The sequence below is a fragment of the Rattus rattus genome, chromosome 7 (assembly GCF_011064425.1).
Source record: "Rattus rattus isolate New Zealand chromosome 7, Rrattus_CSIRO_v1, whole genome shotgun sequence".
Classification (NCBI taxonomy): Eukaryota; Metazoa; Chordata; class Mammalia; order Rodentia; family Muridae; genus Rattus; species Rattus rattus.
The window spans coordinates 97,755,773-97,774,838 of record NC_046160.1 but is presented as its reverse complement, the minus strand read 5'-3'; the positions used below and the strand labels follow the sequence as shown (position 1 = coordinate 97,774,838).

Here is a 19,066-nt window from a genome sequence, read left to right as displayed (position 1 = left end):
ATTAATAATAATAATAATAATAATAATAATAATAATAATAATAATAATAAATATTAGCTAATGAAAAAACTAGCATGGGCACAGGAGTTGGTGACACATAATTTTAATTCCACCTCTTGGGACCAGAGGTAAATGGCTCTTTATAAATTCCAGGCCACCCTGCTCTACAGAGGGAGCTCCAGGACAGCCAGGGCTCTGTTATACACAGAAACCCTGTTTCAAAAAACAAAATCAAAACTAACCAAAAACAAACAAATGAACAAAGAAATCCTTGCATAAGGTCAAAGCAAATGTTCAATGTTTAAAAATACAGAAAAAACAAACTGTTTAAACAAGGTTGTGGGGTGGTGGTTAAATAAATGTTTAAAAAAGGTTAACATATTTATAATTAAGGGTCATTTTCCTGGAATGTTTCCTTGAGAACTTATAATTTAAAATATAATCTATATAGTAGCCTCATCCAAAGTAAGGTTGTCGCTTTGCTCCTCTGATACCACAAAAACTCATCTAGAAACTTGAGCTCATATTTTCAGGTTGTTTTCTAGTATATGCACTACACAATTATAACATAATGTCATTTATTTACAAGACTCAAAGAAAGCATCTCCAAGATCAAATATATACATTTTTAATAACTGAAATATTTACATAATGAAGCCATGTCAAGGTTCAACATTAAGAACAGTGTTTTGGATGTCCTCTCAAATGTTTAAAAAAAAATACAAAACAAAAAACAAAACAACCTAGTAACTCAAGCTCACAGTTACATTATTCTAACAATCCAGTCTTTATCTTATTAATAAGCAAACATGGCAACAGCCACACCTACTCTGTTGGCAGAGCTGTTTAGAACTTAGTACTTTTCAAATAAATTTTGCCCCTGGTGATCTTCTGAATTACTAATAAAGCCGATTTGTCATCAATACAGCTAAAGCTTGATGACCAGTAATAAAACGTTGTGAGCAGAAACCTGTCTTTAATGGTGTATCTTTGGAAGAAAGATGTAAACATTTAACTACCACGGTGAATTACTACTGTGTTCTGTCAAATCTCTTTTGTAAACTTACCTTAGTTACTCATTTATTGTTGCTGGGAACAGACCCCAGGCCCTTACATGCTAAGCATAAGCTCGCCCACTGAGGTAATCCCTGGTCATTTGCTTTAAAAAGAAGGTGAGCTCCTCCCCTCCCTTATACTTTTGGAATTGTTTTATTAAAATGAATACACCAAAATTAAATAAAGATTTAGAGTTAGTTGAAAATGTATTGAGTAAAATGCTCCAGACTTTTAGCCTTTGCTTCAATTGTGAGCCATCAAATTAAGGGAGGGTTAAGATTATGATGTATCATCCTATTCACAGAAGAACACAAAGCTGGTTGCTCACTGCAGAATACCAGCCTCTGGGAAACACACCATAATTATCCTAGTTATTTGGGTTGGCACAATAATTACTTTTCTTTTATGAGTGTATTGATGAATTACGAAATGTTTAAGGGAGCCCACCAAAAGAATTTTAAAAAAGACTTTTATACATACATTCACATAAACACATTAATACAGAGATACATTAGGAATGAACTGTCTGCTAGGTTTTGCAATCTAATTTTAAACTCCATGCCTTTACAAGAGCTTGCTTGTCATTTCTGATGAGGGACGTGGGGATGAGACTGTAATGGGTGTGACTAGTATTCAACTTATTCATGTTGGCGCCTATACAATACAGTTTTAATATTAAGTAGAATTCTGCAAAAGAATTGGGGAGCCATTTTAATATTTACAGGGAACGAATCAGCAGAACAAGATTCTATCAAATAGGCTGTGTACAGTAGCTGCAGCTTAGAAAACACACCAGTAATCTGTGCCTGGTGTATAAAGAGAACCAAGGACACAGATGGTTTTACAACCAAGTGAGTACACAGCATCAACAAATTAGAGGACAAAAGAATTCACATTTTCTACATTAAAAAAATTACAGATCTCACAAATGTCTTTGAAGACACAGAAAATTCCAAGTCCTTTGAAGGGTGTGAAAGAAGAAATCTGAAATGTAACTCTGAGTGTAAAAAGTTTACTTCACAAGACCAATTTTCTTGGCTTCTGTTTCATATATCAATAATCTCCACATTTTGACTATAAAAACTTCTGCTTCTTCATCTAGTACCTAGAAGACAAAGACAGAGACCCACGTGAAGATGGCTATTAGTATACTAAACAGCAGCAACACACGATTGTCCCCAAACATTATCAATATAATGACTTAAAATAACAATTGTCCAGCATGAAAATATTTTAAACACAACATTTAAGGGACAAAGAAAGATAATGATTCAGATAAATTCGATGACTTACTAAATACTAATTTCAATATACTCTGGTTTTTTACTAAGGTGATTTTGGGACACACAGTGTAGGCCTGACTTAAATGAAAGTGAAGATAACCATGAACTCCTGCTTCCACCTTATATATAGGATTGTCCCACAAATCCTGCCTTCACATTATTTGAATACAACTTTTTTTATTTTGATGCTACTTTTATAGCATTACGTTTATATTTTTAAAGAATAAAATTAAATATACAACTATTGTTTTTAAAAAGATTTATGTATATAAGTACACTCTTCAGATACATCAGAAGAGAGCATCAGATTCCACTACAAATGCTTGTGAGCCTCCATATAGTTGACTGCTGGAAATCTTTAAAAGAACAGTTGGTGCTCTTATTCGCTGAGCCATCTCTCCAGCCCAAGAACTATATGTACCTTAATATAGTCACTTTATTTAGTCCAAAGCAGACTTGGCTATCATCTTATGTAACATTCAGCAAATGCTGATCATGTGGTAGAACATTAAGCACTATGTGAGAATTTACTACAGTGTCTAGAAGGCAGTAAACAGTATGAAGTGAACACCACTACCACAGGGTACAGATCCTGAACAACGCTATCTTTCTTTACTGTCAAATGAATGAACCAGATTATTTTCCTATCGTGTGTGGATGTGCGTGTGGGGTGTGTTCACGGAGGACGGAAGTCAACCTGAGTTGTTGACATCCAAGGTGCTGTCTACGTTGCTTTTCCAGACAATGTCTTTTACTAGGACAGAGAGGAGGAAAGGGTAGACAGAAAGCTCCAATAATCTGTCCCTAATGCTGGGATTGGAAGAGCATTTTAAGTAGGCTTGGGGCACAGACTCATGTTTAAACAAGTAAGCACTTTGACAAAACTATTATATGCACAAGACTTTATTTTTTACACGTTATCTCTGTGGATGCCTGGTGTTAGAAAGGGTGTACATCTGCTCAATCACACTTCTATTAAGTTGGTTGCAAAACATCATAATTTACCACAAGAAGTTTAATCCACACGTACCTCATCCCCATAAAAGCTTTTTATAAAAAGCAATTTTTTAAAATTACCTAGGTTTGCTTGGGGTAAGAACACATGCTTGGGCTGGAGAGATGGCACAGTGGTTAAGAACACTGACTGTTCTTCCTGAAGTCCTGAGTTCAATTCCCAGCAACTACATGGTGGCTCACAACCATCTGTAATGGGATCTGATGCCCTGTTCTGGTGTGTCTGAAGACAGCGACAGTGCGCTCATATATATTAAATAAAAAATTTTTAAAAAAGAAGAAAGCATATGCCATTGACACCTGGCTCTGGTATTTTTCTCCACTCCATGTCTCAATGCTCTTCAGAATTCCCAAGGCTGTGATACACACTGGTTATCATTAGAACTAACAAACTAATTTTGTGTTATGTTTATTTTTTTTTCCTGAGATAGGGTCTCACTAAGTAGAACATATGCTTACCCCTGATTCCTAAATTCTGGTACTAAGGTGTACAACTTCATGCCCATCTCTACTTTCTTACCATTTTACTCTGTAATAACCTTTTTCCAATTGCTTAACTCTAACCCCTAACAACTTTGTTGGCTTACCAGTCCTTAATTCATTCCGATTACCAGTTCTAGTCAAATTTATTTCTTTTCTTCATAACTACCCTTGTATTTTATGCAATAATTTTCTTATTTAAAATGCAAATTCATTTCCCTCTGCTTATAAAATCACAATGTTAAATAGAAGTAACCAGGCCATAATATAAAAATCAAATGTAATTAGGAATTTGATTTTCCAGCACTGTTGACCCCCAAAATTAAAGTTTTGCAATGTAAATGTCTCAGAGGAATTCCTTACAACCAGTAGATGCCACGTTCCTCTGCAATGACAGCACACTCTTTAATAGCAAGCACAGTATGGTTTCATATGGTTTCCACTTCCCAGTTTTGTATAGGCCTACTGCCTTTATCAGTACTTAGTGTTACCAAATATATAATAGAAATACATGATTGGGCTGGAGAGATGGCTTAGTGGTTAAGAGCACTGACTGCTCTTCCAGAGGTTCTGAGTTCAAATCCCAGCAACTACATGGTGGCTCACAGCCATCTGTAATGAGATCTGATGCCCTCTTCTGGTGTGTCTGAAGACAGCTACAGTGTACTTATATATAAGAAATAAATCTTTAAAAAAAAAAAAGAAATACATGATTTAATCTATATAAATAAAGGTAGGAGGGGGATCAAGATGGTTTAAGGAAAGAAATCAAGATCAAGTTTTAAATGTTTAACATCTCCAGAAACAACAGGGGTATACACCTGTAATCCCAAGAGGCTCAGTCTGGAGGTCTGCTTTGAGTTCTAGGCTAGCCTGGGATACAGAATGAGATCAAGTCTAAAATAGATATATAGTAATTATAAATCTTTCTGTTGCTGTATTTACAAGCATATTCAAATTTTACTTCAAATCATTAACACCAGAAAATGCATTAAATTTATAGTGACTTATTCACATAGATATTAAAGTAATAATGTTCTTTTAACTTACCATGGCAACATCATCTAAAATGCTCTGTGGTGAACTATGTGCCATAACCTAAAAAAAGTAAAATAAAATAACATGTTATAAAGAAACAAAACAAAGATGCAAAATCTCTAAACGGTAGGGATATATTTTTTGTGACTGGGGTTAGTCTGCTTTACTTTGAGACAGGATTTTACTGTGTAGCTCTGGCTGGCTTGGAACTTAAGAGAGATTTGTCTGCCTCCCTAATGCTAAGGCAAGTAACATCATGTTTGGCTCTATTAGCTTTTTATCCTGGGACATTAATCACTAAAGGCAAGTCAACTATTACTTCCAGGTTGCATTTTTTATTTTTTTAAATTGAATTTTCAAGACAAGGTTTCTCTGTGTCTGTATAGCTCTGGCTGTCCTGTAACTCATTCTGTAGACCAGACTGGCCTACACCAACCTCTGCCTGAGTGCTGGGATAAAGGCATGTGGGACACCATACCTCATTACAAGTTGCTTCTCACCCAACCCTCTCATGCCATGTAACCTAGGGTGACCTCAAACTTCTAATCTTTTGCCTCAGATGCCTCAGTGCTAGGATTACTGAAGTCTGCCACACTTGGGCTCCACTCGGTAGCACTGGCTGTCCTAAACTCACTCTGTGGACCACAGCAGTCTCAACTCACTGAGAGTTACCTGTCTCAGTCTCCCCAGGACTAGAATTAAAGTTGTTAAAGGGCTGGAAATAAAAGCCCAGCCTAGCTGCCTATGACTTAATGCTCTAATCATTATAAATGAAGAAGTCAACCAATGTTTGCTCTCCAAAATGAAGAATGGCACCATTACAAGCACTTCTTTCTGTTCTTCAAAGTGAAAGAATGGCAACAGGAATATGGTGGCCCCACTCTAACAACCATCTTATTAATAAAAAGAAACTCTGCTTTGAAAACACACTACAGTATACACATAATGTCAGATGATGGTCTTATGTACTGGTGCACACCATTAAAAATGACCCAGCACTCAGGAAATGGATGAAAGTTGCAGATTAGCCTGGGCCATAGGAAAACTGTCGCCTAAAGAAATCTTACACATTGTACAATAATGACCAAGATACCACCTTTCCATAAGGTTCAATTTCTTCATGTATAAATGTAGTAAGGATGATAATAATAATAATGATGATGATTATGATTATGATGGTGACTTTTCTAGCCTAAGACTGCTACAAGGTTAAAAGGAGAAAAACTGCCATGAAACACAAACGGTGTCTGCCAAGAACTCTAATCAATCAGTATATGCAGGCTGGAGAGATGGCTCAGCGGTTAAGAGCACTGACTGCTCTTCCAGAGGTCCTGAGTTCGATTCCCAGCAGCCACATGGTAGCTCACAACCATCTGTAATGGGATCCAATGCCCTCTTCTGGTGTGTCTGAGTACAGTGTACTCATATACATGAATTAATTAATTAAAAAAAAATCAGTGCATGCTAAACACTTAATGACAGGACGGCTGCAGAGATAGGTGATTACCTATGGAACTGACTAATCCCACCCTCAAAATCCAAATCCAAGACAAAATGATAGCATGGCATTTGCAATGGAAAAAGAGAGAAAATATAATTAACAGACACCAATTCTATCCTTCCTATGAATCAAAGCTCTGGTACAGCAGGTCTGACATTGAGCTAGGAGATTTACTTTGTATAGATGGAGGAGAAAAAAGACCAACCTTAGAACAAACAAAATCAACTAAAGTAGCTTCTTCTTCACCTATGTATTCTATGATTTTCTTATTGATCCATGGCCGGATTCTGCGTTCCATCAGTATCTGCAAAACAAAGCTTAGCTGAAGAACTAAAGAACTGAAACATTCTATTATAATCACAAAAAGTTCATTCATTTTTAAGACTAAAATCAGCCAAGTGTAGGCACACAGACTTCCAATCCAGAACTCAGGAAAGACAGAGAACAGAAGATCTCTGAGTTCTAGGTCAGTTACATTTTGAGAAACTGCTGGAAAATAAACAAATAAACTGAATTATCATATGACATAGTACTCTATACCTAGGATATACCCAGAAAACTATATTCTACGAAACGGGCATTTGAAGTTACATGGTTTTGCTGCTCTATTTACTACAGAAAGAATGATGAACGAACAAGATATCTACCAACGGGGTTGGGGATTTAGTTCAGTGGTAGAGCGCTTGCCTAGTAAGCACAAGGCCCTGGGTTCGGTCCCCAGCTCCGGAAAAAAAGAAAAAAAAAAGAAAAAAAAAAAAAAGATATCTACCAACAGTTGAATGAATAATGAAAATTTGGTACACATATAAAAACTGTATAAAGAAAAATAAAATCATAAAACTTGCAGGAAAACAGATGAATTTAGCCATGAAACGTGGACACACAAATTCAGAAAGAAAAAATTCACATTTTCTTCATCATAAGTCACTTATTGTGTGTGTAAAGAATTAAGTTGTACAGTGTAGGGAACATATAAAAAAGGTAGTATTAGATAATGAAGGACAGAATACAGAAAAAAGTATACATACACTGTCAAAAGAATATATAATCAACTACATAGTGTTTTTGCTTTTATTATTCTGTGTGTAATGAATAAGCACATCTTATTTGCTATTACTAAAGTCAAGTAAGACTGTTACACTGAAACCACAAACATTTTGACATGCAGCGTGCTACTCACAGAATCCACAATAGACCAATCCAAAGGATAAGCAAAGAGCTCAGGCTTGGCTGTGGGAATTTTCTCAATGAGACTCTTAATGTGTTTGCGTTTTTCTTCAGTGTTTACAGTGCCTTTGGCGGCATTTTTATCATCTTCGCCATAATCCAGGGGAACCAGTTTCCTTTTTCGGGGCACATCATCACTGTCTTCATCCTCAAATTTGTTAAAGACACTATCTACAGGTAGTTTCTTTCTCTTCACTGAATTAGGTTGGCCAGGACTATTGGAAGCACCTATAGTTAAAAACACTATCTTAGTATGAAAACAACATTTTTAAATGCTAAATCTGACAACCCACCATCCCTCAAAAAGTACAAACATATTTCCATAATCCTCCGAGAAAGATCCCAACTGTAAAAACAAAAAAAGTAATAGCTCTCTACTCACAAGTGCTAGAAAATTAACTTTTCACTTCTTCTCAGAACTGGAGGCAGCTGGAGATATAGGAGCACTAGTAGAACTATGAAAACAATCGTGAGCTAGAAAGGCATTGTTGAATACTTTGCTACCTACCTACCATGGACCCATGTGTGTATACGGATTGTTATGTTCCTACAGTGGAACTTACTGGGACGTGGGAGGAAAGGAAAGCAAAGGGCAGGGCTGACATACCCAATTTAAGACTTAGTCCTATTTTTGGCCTATGTTCCTCAGGCTGCTGTTGATCTGGTGAGTTTTCATGAGGAATAATAATACCACAGGGAGACTCGTCCCCGGGAGTGTTAGGTGTGGCATTGCCGCTGGCAGAGGACACAGACGGAGCGGAGCTGATGGGTCTCAAGGTCGGTTTGAGACATGGCTTTTGCTCTGGTTCTTCTTCCTCTTCCACAGGCTCCTCTCGTTTTTCTTCTTTTTCTTGCTTTTCTTCTTCTTCTTCCTCTGACTCTGGCTCTTGCTTTATTTGAGGTTGCCTGCGCCTCTCAGCCTCTTGTTCCATCTACAACCAAAAACAATACTTGGTTAACTTTAGAAAAGACTATTACTGTAGTTCTTCCCTTTGCTTACACATTGGTTTTTGTTCTGTTTTCTTTCTTTCTGAAACAGGGTCTCTCTGTGTAACCCTCGCTGTCCTGGAATGTACTCCGAATTCTCAGAAACTCGCCTACCTCTGTCTCTGGAATGCTGGGATTAAAGGCATGGCCCCCACTGCGGGGCTTGCTTTACACATATCCTACGTAAAGTCCTGGATCAACTTGAGCAGTGGGCTCAACCCTACCTCCTCAACCTCAAATAAAATGAAGAACTAAGCACTGGGAGTAAGGGAGATAGTTCAGAGGTTAAAAGCATTGGTTGCTCTGCCAAAGGATGTGAACCCACATAGCTACAGCTGACAACTCTAACTCCTGTCCCAGGGATTCAACACCCAGTATAACAAAAAGGAACATGAAAAGACATGGCTTATTTTTGCCAAGGCATAGAACATGTAGAAAAACGTTAAGTTCCTAGAAGACAGAAGAAAATGTTTTTAAAATAACAGTTCTTAAATGCAAAATAAGAGCACTGTACAATCTATTGTTTACACATGACAAGCTATTGGGTTGAAAAGACAGCTCAGTGATAAAGAGCATTTGCTGTTCTTGAAGAGAACCCAGGTACAGTTCCCAAACCATCTGTCACTCCAGTTTCAGAAGATCTGACCTTTGAAGGCACGAAGCACAGCTGTGACATATAAGCCAACCCATATCCATAAAAAATAAATAAAATAACAAATCTTTTTAAGAATGATATTAGGAAATGAGAACATCTTTTAATAAGAAAATACTTCAAAGGACAATTAATATAAATCAAACAAAATTTTAAATACAGCTTTCTGTCTAAATTATATTAAAAGATAGTCACCAATAGTCAAAGACTTATTTGATATGTGAGATATTTACAAATGAGGAATGGATTCAAGGTGCTGGAAAATAATTCAGTTGGTTAACTGACAGCTATGCAAACCTGAGGACATGCATCTGATTTCTAGTGCCTACTACACTCAACACAGCAAATGCTCAAGTAATGACAACTGGAGCAATGTGGTGACAGGCACATCACTAGCTTGCCAGCATAACACCGAGAAAGTCTGTCTCAAATAAACCACAGGGAACTGCTTCTGTGGAATGCATCGATAACTGGGACTGACTTCTGGTTTGTACATATGCACCACCACTGAAGTGTTCCCCAAACATACATATACAAAGTTGTGAGTTCACTTAAGATTGATGATTTCTGTACTAAAAATAACAAAGACTAATAGCATGACCAAGTCCAAAGGCTCATATGGTGTACTTCCTTTATCTACAAACAAAAATATATCACAACTGACTTTGAAATGGTAAAGTAATTTAAAACAAAACATTGTCAGATGTTACAATAGCTCACCCTCTGGAGCTCTGCATCTGGATCTGGATGCCCCTCTGCCAGTAAACGTTGCCTGATTTCCTCAAGTTCTTCCTTCTCTCTCTTCCTGTCTCGCTCATCGGCTTCCATTTCTTTCTCCCTATCACGCAACCGTTTCTGAAGAGCACTACCCCTGTAAAGTTAATAGGATGCATTTAATAATCAGATCATTGCCTAGTACACAGATTCCCCAACAGAGCCTTTCCTCAATACTAGAAACCAAATAAGTGAATGGTAAGACTCAGATAAACATCCAAGGCAGTGTGCTGTCAACATTAATGTGTAAGAAATAACTACAAACATGTTATTTTATTCTGGGAAAAAAAACAAAAAACAAAAAACAAAACAAAAATAACTACACACGAATGTGTCTAAAAGCTCAAAGGCAACTTTCAAGAGGAAGAGAGCTGTTTTGTGCCTATTCCAAACTGAAGACTCGATACTTTTTTTCCAGATGATAAAGTATGAACATTATGCACAAATTGTTAATAGACTTTAGGGGATAAAGGTATAACTCAGACAATAGAGTGAATACTTAACACTGTGTGAGGTTGACAGTCCTACCAAAACAACTGGCTGTGATGTGCATGACTTTAATCCAAGCAGTCAAAAGACAACAGGCAGCCTGAACTATACAGTAAAACAGATCATCGAGTACAATAAAGTGATTCAGTAAGTTCACACTTGTTTGTCAATATGGAGATGGTAGGTGTGGATCAGATGGAACAATTATAAAAACACTGAAGACAAATTCCTGAGCAATATAAATAATTAAAAAAGGTATAAATTGCTATAAAATGACCCTCCATCATGGGATCTCCTCTCAAGACACTTGAAATTACTGATTCTAATAGCTAAGCACACCTGATATGCTCACATTCACAAATAGCCCATCAGTTCATGCCTACTTACCTGTAGTACTTTGGGTCATCTCTGTCATCGTCATAATCTTCTAGGAATTCTTTTAATCGTTTAGCCTCTTTAGCCTTTGCAGAGATGAAGAATGACATATATAAACCTCAGGTAAGAGTCAGTTACTTCCTCCCCTTTTCTTAGGAAAATACTTTCCTCCATATTCATAGGACTTAAAATGTTATACTTCTCATTACTTCATATATGAAATGGGTGTCATATAAAACTTTTAAACAAGTCAGCTTTAGGGTATACATTTGAGGCATGAAAAACATCAACATATGCAGTATGCTAAATAAATACCCCTGAATATAATTCCCAAAATAATTCTTTTCCAATAAAAACGACACACAGTGGGAAACAAAACAATGTTACCATGTTAAATGTATACAGTAGACAAAAGCAACTTAATTATCATTGGGTATTTCATGTTAAATCTAAGTAATATTCAGGACTCAGATTTAAATAATGTTCATATATTCTAAAGGTAAAGCTACCATTTGTGAGAAACCACCTTCTGTATCCAGAACTCTTATCTGCTTTAAGTTAATGGCTAATAAACCTGAAGAAACACAAAACCTTAGTTTTGGAATTTCACATCAACCTGGTATATTTAAAAACTGTGTCTAATTTTTTTTATGGCTTATATCTAAACACTTTAAATAGATTTCCTATCTATCTGTAAAGCAGATAATGGTTCTGACTTACAACCTTTTAACACCTTTCAAGTCCCTCAATAGAAATACTTGTAAAAGACATCCAAAGAAACAATCTATTCCTTAGTAATTGCTCCCTGAAGCACAGCAAATACTCTTATGTAGTACTTCCAAAGCATTATGAATGTAACTCTAACACAGAATACATTCACACATGTCTTTACACTAATTGCCTTATAAGCTTGTATTGTTCATGTTTAAAAATTATGCAATCACTTTTCTATGGCCCATCCCAAGGTACTAAGCTGGGATATGATAACACTCAAATAAATGAAAGGTTTGTTGAGTATTCATTCTATGGATCTTCAATGTTCAGAGTACAGATGTACAAGCCAGACTATGTACACACTAGCCCCAATGCATTTAGTACTCTAGGAAACTTTAACTTTATACTGAATATATCTGTTACCTAGACACGAGAAAATGGTTACATAACTGAAATTTCCAAAGTTCACAAATAAATTTCATTGTAAAGAAACTACTCCTTTGGCTGGAGAGATGGCTCAGTGGTTAAGTGCTCTGGCAGAGGTCCTGAGTTCAAATCCCAGCAACCACATGGTGGCTCACAACCATTTGTAATGGGATCCGATGCCCTCTTCTGATGTGTCTGAAGACAGCAATAGTGTACTCACAAACAGTAAATAAATATTTTTTAAAAGAATCGGGCTTTTATTCATTAGATACACTGTTGTGTGACCTTTCTATTAATACATAATTATATATTTGTACCTATTCTTCTCCCGATATCATTGCTGACTCACTCTTATTATGGCCATTCCGGGGTTTGTTGTCAGTAGGCAGATCTAAAAGAATCACATCTGAAATGGGATCTGACGCCCTCTTCTGGTGTGTCAGAAGACAGCTACAGTGTACTTATATATATAATAAATAAATATCTTTTAAAAAAAAGAAACTACTTCTTAACTGTAGTAAGCCTTTAATCCCAGCACGTAGGAAGCAATGGTATGTAAATCTCAGGGTCAAGGCTGGCCTGGTCTACAAGTGAGGTCTAAAAAGCCAGGGCAACACAGAGAAACCCTGCCTCCATATGTAGAAAGGTTTTAGACTGCTCACAGGAAGCACAACATTGTCTAATGCTAATTCTCTATTATTCTCTTAAAATTTTCTCATGGAGGAAAAAAATTAAATTCCAAAATAGATCCTTTCATCCTATATTAATTTTTTCAAATAAAACCATTTAATACAATTCTACTAACAAGAAGGGTCTATGATTCAGAGACTACATATTATCTAGTGGTTATATACACTAGATAATGCAACCTTTGTTTACTTCTCAAAATTCCTAATGTCTTTGTTCTTATCTTGAAGTGTTTTGAATGGATAATCTATAAACTGAAGATAAAATAAACTTTACATTTTGCCCCCCCCCCAAAAACCCCACTTTTTTGATTATTTATTTTGTTTTCTTGAGACAGGGTCTCACTATGTCAAGCTGGCCTCAAATTCAGAGATCTGACTGTTTCTTCTGCTAGGAGTGCTGGGATTAAAGACATGAGCCATACACAGAGCTCTACAGAAAACATGGAACATATCATTGAAGCAATCTTTATCACTATGTTTACAAACTATGCCAAGTGGTTCATGCTTACACAAACCTAATTTTACGACAATATGAAGAGAATATGGTAGCATAAGAAAACTACCTGATAAGTGCTAAATATACTTCTGCTTACAACACTGCCAAGAAGGGATGAAAAAACTCGCTCAGCAGTTGAGAGCAATGGCTGCTCTTCCAGAGGACCCAGGTTCAATTCCCAGCTCCTATGTTTCAGTTCACAACTGTTCCTAATTTCAGTTTCATAGGATCTGCCTCACCCACATACACATATATGCAGTCAATACACCAAGCACATAAAATAAAAATGAATAAAGCTTAAAACCCAAAATAAACCAAGGGGTAATGGTGCGTACCTTTAATCTCATTGGGTCACATAGACAGTTAGATCTCTATGAATTCAAAGAACGCCTGGTCTATCAAATTCCACAAGTTACACAGAAAAACTGTGTCAAAAAACCCAAAGACTAAAAAATAAAAAAACAATAGCTCCCCGCAAAAGAACAACTTCCACACAATTATACTGTCTAATTAAGCAAATTTCCATAGCTATATTAAAGAAAAACTTTAAGATTTTATTTGTGAATGTGCCTATGGAGATCACAAGACACATGTGGAAGTCAGGGTACAACTTGAGAGTATCAATATTCTCTCTCAACCAAGTGATTGGTTAATTGAATTCACAATGTAGGGGTGGGGATTGAACAATAATATGGTTGTAGCTGCAGGAAACTCTCCCAGCTCAACAAGTTTTTAGAATCTTATCCAAATGATGTCACATTAATTCTAAGTTTCTATAATTCACTAGGGTAGATTGATACCATGAAAACATTCATTAATGGGGAGCAAATATTTGAAAAGTAGGAAGACATATGTAATAAGTCTATCTCAAAGTTATTTGGAATAAGAAATCCAAGCCAGGGGCTGGAGAGATGGCTCAGCAGTTAAGAGCACTGATTGCTCTTCCAGGGGTCCTAAGTTCAATTCCTAGCAATCACATGGTGACTCTCAACCATCTGTAATGGGATCTCATGCCTCTTCTGGTATGTCTGTATACAGCAACAGTGTACTCATACAAATAAAATAAATATTAAAAAAAAAAAAAAAAAAAAAAAAAGCAAGAAGAAATCTAGGCTATCACTCTGAGTTCAGGACTAACCTAGTCTACATTGTTGATTCCAGGACAGTCTGAGCCACACAGTGAGACCACCACAAAAAAAAAAAAAAAAAAAAAAAAACCCAAAACAAACAAACAAAAAAATACAACCCCCCGAGCTGACATATTTCATTTGTAAGGTTTTCTGTTTGACAGTAAAACTGAACGTTTCTTACTTGACAATACACCTTTTTTTTTTCTTTTCTTTTTTTCAGAGCTGGGGACCAAACCCAGGGCTTTGCGCTTGCACTGAGCTAAATCCCCAACCCGACAATACATACACCTTTTAAAACCTAAAATCTCACCATTTCTCTTCTTCTTTCTTCTTCTCTTTCCGCCTCCTTCTCATATTCCCTAGTTTTCTTTCGTTCTCTGATTTCCCAATTCTTAAGGCGCTAAGAAAAAAAGTTTCAGAAATTTAAAACTCAACACAGGATTCTGTAAAACCTGCCTCACCATCCTAAGTGAAACTATGAATTTTTAGAAAGAGAATTTCCTCAGTTTACCTCTTGATAAGCAGCCTCTTTCTCTCGAAGTTTTCTTTCAAGTTTTCTTCGTTCATATGCATCTTCTTCATCCTCTTCTCTGTCTCTTTTCTTGTCTTTCTCTCTTTCACGCTCCCGTTCTCTCTCCCGTTCTCGCTCTCTCTCCCGTTCTCTCTCCCGTTCTCTCTCTCGCTCCCGTTCCCGTTCCCTTTCACGATCTCTACTTTTTTCTCTATGGAAATAGGACATTAAATATGTCATATATTTTACACCATTCTATTCTTTTTCTTTAGGAAAAAAGGGAAACTCTAATATGTATGATAAATCAATATATAAACAAGTCAAAATTTAGTGTTAACTTCTCTATACTCAAAGAGACATAGACTAGGGAATCAAAAGTCAGGCATTTTTTCTAAAATGAATAAGGTTTTAATCCCAATGTAGGAATTAAAATCTTGCTTTTTGTTTAATGTACTTTTTGTTTAATGTACGAATTAAACATCAACAGGATTTTAATTCTATCAACAAGTTCTAAATTGCATTCTGAAGTCAATGATAATTATATACCTTACAAAAAGTAAACATAAAACCCAAATTTATATAAAAGACTGAAAAATTACTAATTGTGCCTAGTCATAAACTGAATACACAATTTTGTACAAAAAAAATGTTGCCAAGCATGGTGGAAGACAATTTTAATCCCAAATGTCTGGGAAGCAATAGCAAGCTGATCTCTGCGTTTGAGATCATCCCGGTCCTCTGCAGGTCTCTAGAGAACCTGCCTTTAAAAAAAAGGGTAAAAGCACATTGCTCTTTCCCAAAGAAATATAAATATAAAAGCCTAATAAAGCATGGTGAAAAGACACCTCTAGGGGGGTTGGAGAAATAGCTTATCAGCTTAGAGAACTGGTTGCTCCTCCAGAAGACCCAGGTTCAATTCCCAGCACCTACATGGCAGCCCACAGATGTCTTTAACTCCAATTCCAGAGGATATGGCACCCTCACAATGCACATAAAAATAAATCTTCAAGACAGAGAGAGAGAGAGAAAAGGCAATCTAGAGCTAAGCAAGAGAATTCTCTCTCTCTCTCTCTCTCTCTCTCTCTCTCTCTCTCTGCGTGTGTGTGTGTGTGTGTGTGTGTGTGTGTGTGTGTGTGTGTGTGTGTGTGTGTCTAGAAGGTCTCAGATCTCCTGGAGCTGAGCTAGAGGCTAACATACATTTTAAATTAAAGAAATTAGAGATAGCTCAATAACTATAACCCCAGGTACTTATGAGGCTAAGGTAAGAGAATCAAGAGCCCACCTAGACTACATAAAACCCAAACATCCCTCCTCCCCAAATACACATAAACAAACTGAACATTTAACTTAGAATAAAACTATGCTACAAGAACTAGACAGATTGATTTGTAGTTAAGAATACTTACTACTTGCAGAGGACAGAGTTTAGTTACTGATACCCACACTAGACAACCTACACCTACAGCTGCCTGTAATTTCAGCTCAGGGAATCCACTCCACCCCATCTAGCCTCTACCTGCACGCATATAGACAAACACATATACAATTAAAAATGAATATTTGAGAAAAAATACCCTTAGTACAGCACGTTAGCCCGATAAAATAAATCAATGCAGATATGAGACAATATGCTAAGATGGACATTTGTACTTGTGCATGGTTTTCTTGAGACAGGGTCTCACTTATGCACAGTCTCAACTGGCCTAGAATTTGCTAGATGTTCAAACTCAGAGATCTGTCTGCTTCCGCCTCCAAAGTACTAGGATTAAAGGTATGTACCACCAGCCCCGGCTTTGAAGCATACCTTTTAAAAGGAATTGCTTGCTTTCATAGAATGCCAAAGTCTCACCAAGGGCTGCATCAAGAAAGGGAGAAAGATGGAGATAATATATACTAAGCATGCAATTCCATCAACATGGTGCAGGTATAATGCTGGTTGGATTTTTTGTCAACATAACACAAATCTAAACGTATCTAGGAATACTCAGAAAATGCCTCCATCAGTCTGGCAAGTCTGCATGCAGGGACTGTCATGACTAAAGATTGATGAGAGAGGATCCAGCTCACTTAAGGCTGGGGAGCACCATCCTGGGGCAGGTGGTCCTATGCTATGTAACACATTTGGCCCGTTTCTACTTCACCAACAAACTCAGGCTACTGCTCTGGCTTCCCTGAATGGTAGACTGTTATACAGAACACTAAACTGAAATAAACTTGTTCATTCCCAACATAGTTTTGGTTATAATGCTTATCTCATCAATAATTCCAAGGTATCAAAGTAGGTCTTCTTCATGAAGCTACATTGCAACAAGTCATGTATTTTCAAAGTTTTTGATGAGTTTTCCTATCTTTTCAATCACTGTTCTTTTCTTATCTTTGCTTATTATTACAAATAAACAACCAAAAAAATTTACAATACCTTCTAAAAAGGTAAAATTACTATAAATCAAGAAAAACAGATGGGCGCAGGGACACAGACAGACATATACTGGTAGGTCTCAATACAAAAAAGAAAAATAGTGTACCAATTTAAGGAAATAATTAAATTGTCTTCCCTAACACTGAAGGAACAATTGGTTCTAAGTTTACAAAACTAGCCTCAGATAGAAAGTAACTACAGAAAAGAAAAGCACATTGTTTTTCTCACCACTATCACCCCACCTTCTTCTACCCTCAGGACTGAAAACTGAAAACAAACATTTTTTCGTCTTGTTTTTAAAGACACATGTTTCCACTAGGCTGTTTTGAATTCAGAGATTCCCCTGCCTCTAGCTCTTGTGTGCTGGGATTAAAGGTGTGTGCCACCACACCCAGCACATTATTATTTTATGTCTGTGAGTGACTTGCTTGTATGTACACATGTGCTCCACATGTTAGATCTCCTGGACTACAGTAGTGAGCCATCACACTGGTCCTGGATACTGATTCTGCAAGAGTAGCTAGCAAGTGCTCAATGGCTAATGTAACGTAATGCTCCAGTCCTAGGAATGCTTTTGAGATGCACTAACTGTAAATCCAGTTAGCCTGGAACTTAATACCCAAACCCTGATTGTGAATTCATTCCTTTGCCTCAACTTCATCTGTAGTAGCAGTGGTAGCCGCTTTAGTCCCAGCACTCAGAGGCTAGGCAGGCATATCTCTGTGAATTTGAGGCCAGCCTGTTCTACAGAGCTAGTTCTAGGACAACCAAGGCTAAATAGAAAGACCCTGTCTCAAAGAAACAAAGACAAAACTAAATTTTGTTACTTTCATCAATAACGTCTTTGTACAATATAGCCAATCTATGGAAAACTTTATCACTCAAATACAAATAGTTCCTCAGAGGAATCTTGTAATGTAATTACACTATCAGAAACAGCCGTTTGTATGAAGTTTTACCTTGATCGACTTCGATCCTTATTTCGATCTGAGCTCCTTTCTCGGTCCCGGTCCCGATCTCTCTCTCGGTCTCGGTCTCGCTCTTTTGTGCGGTCACGATCCCTATCCCGTTCTCGTTCCCGCTCCCGTTCTTTTTCCTTTTCTCGTTCACGTTCTCTTTCCCTTTCTCGTTCCCGTTCTCGCCTTTCTCGTTCCCTTTCACGTTCCCTCTCTCTTTCTCTCCGTTCTTTCTCAATTTCCTGTCTTTCTTTTTCTTTTTTGCCTTTCTCTTCTTCCAGTTTCTAGAAACCAACAAAAGTACTTTTAGAGTTAATTCTGTGCCTCCAGTATTCAGACATTCCCCGGCGCAATGCCCAATACTGGTAAGAAAAGCATCAAACCACCAGGATTTGTGGCTTTTTTAAAAAACACATTAAAGTGAAACAATCGCAAAGCTAGATTTCGTGCAAAACCAATACTCTAAACATAACAGGAATCTCCAATCTTGGGTGGGGAAATCTGTGTTAAGAGTGGCAGGCTACTGGGGTTGGGGATTTGGCTCAGTGGTAGAGTGCTTGCCTAGGAAGCACAAGGCCCTGGGTTCGGTCCCCAGCTCCGGAAAAAAAAAAAAAAAAGAATTTAAGAGTGGCAGGCTACTGACTAAAATCTAAAATAACCATGAAGAATGTAGTGATTCGTAGTAATTTCTAGAAAGAAAATCAATTAAACTAAAACTTAATTCTGCCCATTGTAAATGTCTGTAAGTCAGTGGGAACAGCGAAAGTATTTATGACTCTACATTACTCACTATTGAAGGTAACTAGATGTGGGTTTTAAAGTACAGGGAGAAGACAGTCAAGTCATGGT

The 19,066-nt window shown here is 37.0% G+C and overlaps 1 protein-coding gene across 3 annotated transcripts in view; it reads right to left on the bottom strand.

Annotated features, from left to right (window-relative positions):
- Positions 1–605: 605 nt before the first annotated feature.
- Rbm25 (RNA binding motif protein 25) overlaps positions 606–19,066 on the bottom strand; it is a 47,648-nt gene continuing 29,187 nt past the window's right edge. For all 3 annotated transcript variants that reach the window (XM_032908096.1, XM_032908097.1, XM_032908098.1), the window contains 10 exons: positions 18,221–18,501; positions 14,843–15,053; positions 14,642–14,731; positions 10,889–10,962; positions 9,959–10,109; positions 8,207–8,531; positions 7,553–7,827; positions 6,578–6,676; positions 4,884–4,931; positions 606–2,161 (listed from right to left, as the gene is read on the bottom strand). In XM_032908096.1, coding sequence (XP_032763987.1) covers positions 2,069–2,161; positions 4,884–4,931; positions 6,578–6,676; positions 7,553–7,827; positions 8,207–8,531; positions 9,959–10,109; positions 10,889–10,962; positions 14,642–14,731; positions 14,843–15,053; positions 18,221–18,501 — 1,647 coding nt within the window. In that variant the 3' untranslated portion in view covers positions 606–2,068. The remainder of the gene's footprint in view (positions 2,162–4,883; positions 4,932–6,577; positions 6,677–7,552; positions 7,828–8,206; positions 8,532–9,958; positions 10,110–10,888; positions 10,963–14,641; positions 14,732–14,842; positions 15,054–18,220; positions 18,502–19,066) is intronic.